Raw genomic sequence first — 10,546 nt, 5'->3', positions numbered from 1 at the left:
AAGAAATGGTTTTAATCAAACCATATTGTTGATGGAAATGATACGAGAACAATAAAAGTGCTAATTATAAAAAATAATGCTTCTGTGTTTTTGAAAAAAAAAATATGTTTAATATTACAGTAATAGTAAACATCTGTAATATTAGTCTAGTCTATTAGGAATAATGTTGCTGTTTGAGAGCGCGCTGAAGCTGGAGAGAATGAACGAACAACCATAAACTGAAGCGCTTAGAAGTTTAATTAACAACTAAACGCATCATATATGAGAACAATCAGATATTTATACAAAATAAATATAATATTACAACTTATATTAGCACAAAATCACGCATAGGTGAAGGGTTATAACTCCTGTGGATGCTCTTCCCCTGTTTGAGAGCGTGCTGAAACTTAAGATGATCACCGGTACAGTGAAGCACTGCGGGTTATTGACTTAACCAAACACATCCTATATGACTTTAATCAGATGTTTATACTACAAAAACGTAATATTACGACTTACATATGCTTAAAATGACGCGAATGCCCATGCGAACTTGACTGTGCTGGTCAGAATGCGTTGTTGACGCTTCCCACAACAGCGCGCTGAAAAACAACTAAACCCAGAGAATTCACTACGTTTTATAACAGAAATATTCTCATTGCAGTGTTATGTATAGGACAGTCCCAGTAGTTATTAATGCTGTGCATTTCTGTTTGAAATGCGCGCGCCGGTACAATGAAGTGCTTTACTGCATCGTTAATTAACTCAACCAAACGCATCCTATATGGGATTATATACACAAAATAATAAATATAATATTACAACTTACAATGGCACAAAAGGCTGTGAATGCACAAGCAAACTTGACTGTGCTCGTCATGAAGGTGTAACTCCGTGGGCGCGCGCTGAAGCTAAAGACCGGTACAATGAAGTGCTTTACTGCATCGTTTATTAACTCAACCAAACGCATCCTATATGATATTACATACACAGAATAATAATAAATATAATATTACAACTTACAATGGCACAAAAGGCTGTGAATGCACAAGCGAACTTGACTGTGCTCGTCATGAAGGTGTAACTCCGTGGGCGCGCTCTTCCCTCAACAAACACGCTGAAACACAACGCTCTTTTACAGCCTATTCTATTCTCATTATCATTTTATGTAGATTATAGAAGACTTGCGCTGCACATGTTGCACATAACTGTATTTTCCTTTTCGAAGTGATTCCAAACATATTTAGAGCAATTCAAACCCATCATGGTGGACAGCGCGTCCGTCTCAGCTGAAGGAAATAATACATTATCTATCGGCTTGACTATATCGGTAAAATTTTCTTATTGGACCGATAACGATAACATCAAAAATAATCATTTATCGGCCGATAACGATATGTTGCCGATATATCGTGCATCCCTAAGAAAAATACACTTCTTAGTTCTTAATCTACCATTTTAGAGACAAAAACTGTAAATTAAATGTAAACTACATCTCATGAATTACATGACAGCGCCATTATTATACCACATGATAGCATGACTTCAAAACAAATATTGTTGAAAAGAAAATGCCACAATGTCTCTTTATTCTCATATTTATTTATGCAGGATGAAGATACAGATCCAGGATCAGCAACAAGATACACTTCAAAAGATATTATTCCACATTTATAGATTTATTGCTTTGACAAAACAGTCATGTGATATTCATGAGTCCTGTCTGTCTCACTGATGAAACTCTTTATATAATGTGACATGTAGAGACAGCTCAGAGCTTATGAATATAGTGTCTCATACTGACTTTATACAGTAATCTATAGCAAACATCAAACACACATTATTCCTCATTAATACAGGTTCATATGTTAATGATTCTTCATGATTATCATCTTAAATCATTCGCTGAAGGTTCAGAGTTACTGGAATCACATTCTGCAAAGCTCATCTTCTCTTAAGGGGAACAGCAGGAAACCACTGAAAGTGTTGCGGTTATACTGGTCATCATATAACCTGCTGCCAGACCAAAGCCTCACATAGACAACATCTCCAACCTCCAAGATCAACACAACTCCATTCGAGGAGTTTAACTCACCCTGAGTCTGAACATCATGTGCTATAACCACTTGCTCTCCATTCTTAGCAATGAATGCAGTTGCTGTAGCTCCGCCAACACCAAACACAGTGACTCTGAACATGTAGGCTCCTCTCAGTGGGGCTGTGAAAACACCTGAATCAAACAACAAGAGACACAGAATCAGCTTCACACAGTTTAATGACCAAACACACTGTGTTATAGTTTTTAAAGATGGCAGATCATTTCATTAATTCTCTTACACACATTACACAACATCAGATCTGAAGATTTTCAAAAGCAATCTGTGATCAATCCTACATACAGGTTTATTTACTTTGTTTTCTTTTATATGATGTAATTTTATAATCATTAGTCGTTTATGTAGATTTATATCAATAGTGGTGCTTACGAAGCCCGGGGGGGGCGAAAAAGTAAAAAATCCCGACTTAACATTGCAGCGAACTTATCAACCCACGCCCTAGCAACCATTTAGAGCTCCCTAGCAACTGATCCCATAGACTTCTATTGAAAGAGATCAAAGGGATATCTTTGGTAGAAGTGTCATAGAAACACAAGGGTGGGTTTGTGTAACTCAGGGCATCAACAGCCAATCACATATCACCTTCAACCCTTCCTAGCCATGCCCTAGCAACCATTATCAAGCATCCTAGCAACCCAAATCCACAGAGGGATATCTTCACATCTGAATGTCACAGAGGCATGGGGGTTGGTTTATATCATTCATACTGACAAGCAGCCTTTGGAGGATCATCATTGGCAGCTGCCAATCCATAGCAACCAAACAGAGTACCCTAGCAACCGTTTAGCAATACCTATATCTCTGCATCAGAACATCATAGAGACATGAGGGTTGGGTCTTTTGACTCGTTACATAGGCTAACAGTGAATAGCTACATGCTAATAGCAATTAGCTTGGAGTTATAACATGAAAAAAACAAGTCAAAATGTGCTAGCAAAATGCTAATTGTGTTAACATCATGATCGCAACATGCCAATCGTGTTAGCATCGTTCTAGCAAAATGTTAATTGTGTTAACATCATGCTAGCAAAACATGCTAATTATGTTAGAAACAGGCTAATCATGTTAGTTAATAATGCTAACAACATGCTAATCGTGTTAGCATTATGCTAATAACATTCTAATCGTGTTAACATCATGCTAGCAAAATGCTAACTGTGTTTTTTTGCCACTGCAAGCACCACTCAGATTTTCCTTAGGAAATTTACATTCTAGTTTATTCATTTCATAATTTTATTTCATTTATATAATTTATTATTTAATTATTATTAATTTGTCTTTATATTTTATATTCCTTAATAATGTTGTATTGTTGTTTAGTCTTATGACTGTGGTCTGAAGGGATGTTTGCTTCATGAGTAGGAGATCAGAGAAAGTCTCCATTTCAAGGTTTGTATCGTCACAGGACGCTGTTGTGAAGCAGTGATTTTCCATTTCCCCCCTTTGTATAACAACACTTGTTGAAATTGTACTGGCCAGGCGAAGTCTGAGCATTGAGACTTACACAACTAAGATTATTCAATAAAACTTTGCTCTTTTTATCATCATCCCTTCGTCTCCTGCTTCTGCTCTTCTCTGAGTCAAACTCTCAGGCTGATAGAAAACTGTTAACAGAGTCTTGAGGAACCAGACCAGACTTTCTGTTCACAGGTTTGCTCCACACACCAGACAAACGGATATCTTTAGACAAGATCCGGGGCTGGATTTGATATTTCTGACGTGAAGATTCCTCTGATCTAATATTATAATATTTATGACTCATTTCATTGATAATTACCTGTGATTGGGTTGTAGGCGTTCCCTATGTTTGTGAAGACGTTCCTGTAGGTTAATGTGATGTCAGTGGTAAAAGGACCAACATCTCCACCGCCAGATTCCATCAGTGCAGCTGAAAAAGCAATCTCTCTGTCTGTTGTTGAAAACATAAGCAATATTGTGATATATTACTGTATTACACTGAGAATGTATTCACTAAATTTAACATCACTCAAGCTCTCATTGACCTCTGTTCTCTTTCCTCAACTCCTCCACTTGACTCAGAGTAAGATTTGAAGTTTCTGTGAAGGAATAAAGATTCTGTAAAATCACATTCACACTGATTATTGTAATAGATAACACAATTTACACAGTAAACTCTCAACTTTACACTGACATTTACACTATGTAATGTATTGCACTGGTGTTTTACTCTGAGGATCATTGATAAAAGAGTAATGTTTTGGTGAGGTACCATCAGTTTTCTTCTTCAGCTCTTCCAGGCTAATCGTCTGTTGTTCTGCAGCCTGTTCAGCATCTCTCAGTCGCGTCTCTAAAGCTCTGATGTTTGCTTTCTGCCCTGTGTCCGAGGCGGTCAGTTCTCTGATGTTTGCTTTCTGCTCTGTGTCCGTGATGGTCAGTTCTCTGATGTTTTCTTTCTGCTCTCTGTTGATTTCTTTCTGCTCTGTGACCGTGGTGGTCAGTTCTCTGATGTTTGCTTTCTGCTCTGTGACCGTGACGGTCAGTTCTCTGATGTTTGCTTTCTGCTCTGTGACCGTGGCGGTCAGTTCTCTGATGTTTGCTTTCTGCTCTGTGACCGTGGCGGTCAGTTCTCTGATGTTTGCTTTCTGCTCTGTGACCGTGGCGGTCAGTTCTCTCAGGGCTGCATGGATGTCAGGGAAGCACAGATGGCAGTATTGTTGGCTGTCAGTTGAAGCTTCAGCTCTCAAAGTGTCTGTTTGAGGTGGATTCTGTCTTCTGTCCTCAGAGCTGAGCTGTTGACTGATCTCGTTCTCATTGAGTCCTCCATTGACAAACACAAAGGTTTCCAACAGCAGCAGTAAACACACTAAACCCTTCATTCTTCACTGATGTCTGTTTCCAGCTCTTGCTCTGTCATCCCCACAGCCTCTCATGTGCCTTTATACCCCTGTTGTTTACCGCTCAAGTTAGGTTCTAATCTTTTTTTTTATTGACACAAGTTGTAACTTTCCCAAAGTTTCCAAGATCCTTCTCAAGGCCTCACAGGTGTTCGCTGTCTGCCTTTTCATGTCCTTGAACTCCAGCAAACTCCACCAAGATGGCTGATTTTCTTTTAAGGTTCTAGGAATAAAACCACAGTAGAATCACAGGTTCTGCCAGAGAGTGCAACCAGTTTAACATTTATACATTTGGCAGATGCTTTAATCCAAAGCAATATATACTGTTTGATTGTGCACGTCTATTTCCTATTCTCATTTTACCCTTTGTTTGTCATTGCTGTGTATTTATATTCTAGTCAAATTTGTGCAAAATCACTAAGTGGTTTACGGTTTATTTGTGTTTTTATCAATACTGTATTGTGCTTTTCTTACAAAAGGAGTTACCAGTATTGACAGTGATTGTGTGATTCTATAAGAAAGGCTTTAACTCTGTCACTCACACACACCCACACACACACACACACACACACACACACACACACTGGTGCGTGACCTCAACATGACATGAACAGCTGTATTTTTATGAACTAACGTTAACAAAGATGAACAAATGTATTGCTCATGGTTAGTTCATGTTAGTTAATACATTAACTAATGTTAACTAGTGAAACCTTATTGTAAAGTGTTACCAAAAAAGTTATTTTAAATTGTAAAAATATTTCACAATATATAAATACACACAGTTTTTGCTGTATTTTGGATCAAATAAATGCAGCCTTGGTGAGCAGAAGTACACCAAGTACAGTACAAAATAGTACAGTTTCCAAACTTTTGACTGGTAGTGTATATGGAATAAAACAAAACTAGAGGCGTTTGCAGACTTTCTGTCTTAGTATTAAGTCTGATAGAAAATCAGCAAATTCTGTGATAAAGTCTGTATGGTGTCCTGGTGGCCTGTATATAGTAGCCAGCACAAAGTCTAATGGGATTTATCATCTACACTAGAAGCACCAATGCTTAAAAAATAATTATATTTGAAACTAGACCTCTGAGTAATACTAAATATATGATTATAAATTACAGCAACACCTCCGCCTTTGCCTTTCAGATGGGGCTCATGTTTATAACAGTAATCTTGGGGGTGGACTTTTACCGTTAAAGAATAAGAGGTTAAAGAACAACAACTTTAATGGAGTCAGATTAATTATATTAAACTGAATTATGCTCGTCATCCTTCAACTGCTTTTGTCCTGATTATTGGTTAAAAACAGCAGCGTAAGCTCCAGCCTTGAGCCACTGATGTGTGCTCGTATCATTCGGTGGACTGAGTTAATCATTATATGTGTGCTTTTCCTTCACATGCTAAAATATCCTGAGTTATGGGAAAGTGCAAGAATCTGCACTTCTGATAATGTGTTCATGGACATCTGCTAGACTGAAACGTCTGAATTTGTTGTGGTAAGATTATGTTTTTATCTGTTTTTCTTCATCATAGGCTCGCCAGGGTGTGTAAACCTCCATAAATTACATAGTGGTTCATCAATAATGAAAGGATATTTTAGACACATGTAAAAATGACATTAGGCTGTTAAACAGCTTCAGATCAGACCCTGAACACACACACACACACACACACACACACACACACACACACACGGATTCATATCACACAAAGAACTCTTATGCAAAGAAATAAATAGTTCATTATTTCTGAATCTGGATTTATTCCGATAAGGAACCACATAAATAAATGATATTTTGCCTGTAATTATGGTCACATTAACTAAATGATCCTTCTCATAATCTTACAGATGGAACAAAGACACTTGTGTAATAATTTCAAACAGACTTTGGACTGAACACTGAACTGAAGCATTTAGAGTAAGAGCTCATGGGGTCTTTAATCTTCTCTCAAATTAAGATAAACAGCATTTTGAAGGATTATATAAACACACATAAACTGATAATGTACTGAGAATAAAAACTCCAGTGATACATGTCCAATAAACTGATGTTCAGCTTTCCAAAAGCAATATTCCAACACACAGGAATACATACTAGACATGAAACTGCAGAGAATGGACAAAATGTATAATATTTGTCTGTGTGTGTTCCAGATATTCTTTTTGTTGTGGGGACCAAATGTCAAAAGAATAGTAAAACCTGAATTTTTTGACATTGTGATAAGAAACTATCGATCCCCATGAAGAAAACACATTATAAATCATAATAAATTGTAATAATAAATTGAAAGTGTTGCTTGTGTCCTGAATAAACTTTGAAGACTTTGATTTAATCTCTTGTGTGAGACATGATATGTCAGAGAGAGTGTGTGTGTGTGTGTGTGTGTGTGTGTGTGTGTGTGTGTGTGTGTGTGTGTGTGTGTGTGTGTGTGTGTGTGTGTGTGTGTGTGTGTGTGTGTGTGTGTGTGTGTGTGTGTGTGTGTGGACTGGTAATCCTTACGTTATGAAAGAAAGATGGCAATATCCGAAATCCTTATCCTTGTGGGGACATTTTTAGGTCCCCATGAGGAAAACATCTTATAAATCAGACTCAGTGATTTTTTTTGAAAATGTAAAAATGCAGAATGTCTCCTGTGATGGGTAGGTTTAGGGGCAGGGGCAGTGTAGGGGGATAGAAGATACGGTATAAAAACCATTACGCCTATGGAAAGTCCCCATAAAACATGAAAACCCAACATGTGTGTGTGTGTGTGTGTGTGTGTGTGTGTGTGTGTGTGTGTGTGTGTGTGTGTGTGTGTGTGTGTGTGTGTGTGTGTGTGTGTGTGTGTGTGTGTGTGTGTGTGTGTGTGTGTGTGTGTGTGTGTGTAATCACGCTGAGAGCAGGTTTATGGTCACTCAAGATTTCCCTTTACTGGGCCGGTAGACTACAGACAAAATTGGGACAAACAAGAGCAAAAGCTGGTTCTAGTGCAGTTCATCAACGTTGTATGAGAGTCAGCAGAGAGAGATGAAAGCTCTGCTGAATATACATTATAAGGGGATCGTGAGCATATAGTGGACAAAAACTCAAAATAAAGCATTTTGATTTACTTCAGTAATGTCAGACCGTTTGCTTCATGATGATGAATTGTTTTATTGGAACAATGTTTCTGTTTTATTGTGTTAGGCATTTTGGTTTGTGTAATTGATACAATAAAGAAAAAAAATGCATGAAAAGGGGGCAACTTAGTATTAAATAATACAAAATTCAAACTAAACAAACCACCCTTAATGTGATGTATAATAATTGAGTATTTATCAGTTATTAACATAGATTTCTTGTTTTGTTTTGTTTTTTTAACCAATTTAAGAGACTCAGAATATATGTCAGTTTCAATTTAGAATAATTTAAAACATGGTCTTAATTTGGAACATGTTGATTTATGAATATGAATATGGAACTTACCTAATAAAATAAAGAGATTTACAATATTACATAAACTCCTATCTTTACAATCAAAGTAGGTTTCCCTTCAAGTGTGATTGTATGTGTTGTTTTAGATGCCAAATAATGTTCAACACTTTTCCAGAATGTAAAAACAAAATGAACAACCATAAAAGAGATGGGTTAATGATTCTTGTTCTGTCTTACAAAAAATACAATAATTATCAACAGGCGTGAATTTTGAGATAAACACGTTTGTGGGATATGTTGTCACAGGGTGTTTTGGTGTTGGTTCATGTTCATGTTTCATGTTTTTAGTTCATCACGTTTACTGTCATGTTTCTAAGTTTGTCTTGTTCCTTTTCGTTCAGTCACTACGACGTAACGTTAGTGACTAACGAATGGGGGTTTCGCTTAGAAGCCTATCATCTTCGAGCTTAGAGAAAACGCCCAATGGCGTGCCAATGCCATGGGGCATGCGGAATTTGCATATGTAACTCCGCCTTACCGCGTGAGTATATAAGGAAGTACGTGGCAATATAGCATTATGTTTCTGCTTTCGGAGCCAAGAGTACCTACCTCTTCACTCCTCACAAGCCTTCTGAGACTCTGTCAGCCTCTTCGAGACGAGCGGCTTTCCAGTCGGTGTTGGTGTGACGGCGCGTTCCAGTGATCGCATACTTCCTGCCTGCTGATCTGCGCAGTGGTCTGCTAGACGGCTGGTGTGTGTTTCCCTGGGCGCTTCGGCATCGACTGTGAGGTTTCCTCTCACAAAAAGAGCTTGCGCGTGGCACGTCTTTTTCAAGACGGCTCGCCCGTGCACTTCCGGGTGCGATCGATCTCCGCTGCTGTCTATGGGCGCATTCACTGCCCAGCGTGTTTGGGCTTCAGCACGTTCGGGCAGTGTTTGCTGATGTGTCACGTTTCCATTTGCGGGAACGTGACCATTTCGATGTCGCGGTCGAGACTCAATGATCTCCGTGAGGAGGGAGAGTCCCCTCTGCCACACCCCAATCTACCGTCCCCGAGTGAGATGGTACTTTGGCTGGTGGCCAGGGTGACCTGAGGGCGGTGCCGTGGTATTAAAGACCCCGACGATCATTCCTCGGGCCACGCCCCCTCTCGCACATCGCTTCCCGCAAGTGTTGGACTGAAACAGCGGCCCGTCTCTGACGCCCCGTTCGTTCAGTTCACGCTCCGGATAGCAGTGAGATGTCGATCGCCGCATCCCAAGGTGGGCTGGAGTCCTTTGGGGATGACGATTAGGTTGTGCTCCGCCTCCGGGTGTGTCAGCGCTGCCTGATCCGACCTAAAGTTGACAGCCATGTTATCTCGGGCAGCCGCGAGTCTCGCGCTGGTGTGGAACTCCGCCCAGTCGCGAGTGCTCGTGGTTGCACGATTGATTTTTGGGGGCGGCACCCGACAGCTGTTGGGCCCCGCCCCCAATGCCTTTCGCTCCCAAGATTCAAGATTCAAGATTCAAGAGTTTTATTTGTCACATACACAGTTATATACACAATATACAACTGGCAGTGAAATGTAAACAGGTCCGCTCCATGGACAGTGCAAATAACAGTTACAAGAAATTAAATAGAAATAGAATAAAGTTAGAATAAAAAGTATTAACATAAGTAGAATTATAAATAAATCAAGTAAAAGATAAAAATAGGAAATAAGATAAAAATAAAAATATAAAAAATATGTGGATGATAAGTGAGATAAACTGTAGACTTAAAAATAAGTGGTTAACATAAAATATATAATATGTATATATAAAGAAGTATAATGTGCAAGGTTTATTACAGGTTGTTACGCAGTAGCTCCCGGGGTGCATGAGGAGATCACGCGGTCCCGGAAGTCCCCGTGCTTCCCGCGACCGTTTGGTGGCCTCCTCCGCCTTCTCTGCCCTTGATGGGACCGCGGCCTAAGGGTACACTGGGGCCCCCTCACCCCCACTGTTGAACTCTCTGTTGCGCACTACGGTGTCCACAGAGGGCTTTGACGTGGCGTGGTGTGGCTGTCCTAAGCACCCTCCCAAAGCCTGTGGGCTCGTCTACTTCGGTGGCGTGGTCCTGCAGAGCTACGGGCAGGCCACCACCCCTTTGCACATGCACAAGGGTGGAGCCGACCCAGGGCTCTTCAATGAGCTGCGTGCAGCAACTG

General features: G+C 39.6%; 1 protein-coding gene across 1 annotated transcript; it reads right to left on the bottom strand.

Moving 5' to 3' along the window:
• Positions 1 to 1,574: 1,574 nt before the first annotated feature.
• Positions 1,575 to 9,287, bottom strand: LOC307127029 (uncharacterized protein). Its single transcript, XM_079817962.1, has 5 exons — positions 8,963 to 9,287; positions 4,330 to 5,177; positions 4,103 to 4,156; positions 3,877 to 4,008; positions 1,575 to 2,212 (listed from the first exon to the last, which is right to left on the bottom strand). Exons 2-5 carry the CDS (start codon positions 4,934 to 4,936, stop codon positions 1,911 to 1,913), a joined length of 1,095 nt encoding a protein of 364 aa, XP_079674088.1. The 5' UTR covers positions 4,937 to 5,177; positions 8,963 to 9,287; the 3' UTR covers positions 1,575 to 1,910.
• Between the last annotated feature and the right edge of the window lie 1,259 nt (positions 9,288 to 10,546).

The sequence above is a fragment of the Gobio gobio genome, assembly GCF_949357685.1.
Source record: "Gobio gobio genome assembly, chromosome: 5".
Taxonomy (NCBI): domain Eukaryota; kingdom Metazoa; phylum Chordata; class Actinopteri; order Cypriniformes; family Gobionidae; genus Gobio; species Gobio gobio.
The sequence above is the reverse complement of the archived record's forward strand: the minus strand, read 5'-3'. Positions and strand labels throughout refer to the sequence as shown.

Excerpts from the sequence above, each read along its gene's own strand:
- LOC307127029 (XM_079817962.1), bottom strand. The coding sequence starts at position 4,936 with ATGAAGGGTTTAGTGTGTTTACTGCTGCTGTTGGAAACCTTTGTGTTT. Across the intron at positions 4,009-4,102 it reads GTTGAGGAAAGAGAACAGAG|ACAGAGAGATTGCTTTTTCA; the intron begins GTCAATGAGAGC and ends TTTCAACAACAG. Across the intron at positions 2,213-3,876 it reads CGCCTACAACCCAATCACAG|GTGTTTTCACAGCCCCACTG; the intron begins GTAATTATCAAT and ends TGTTTGATTCAG.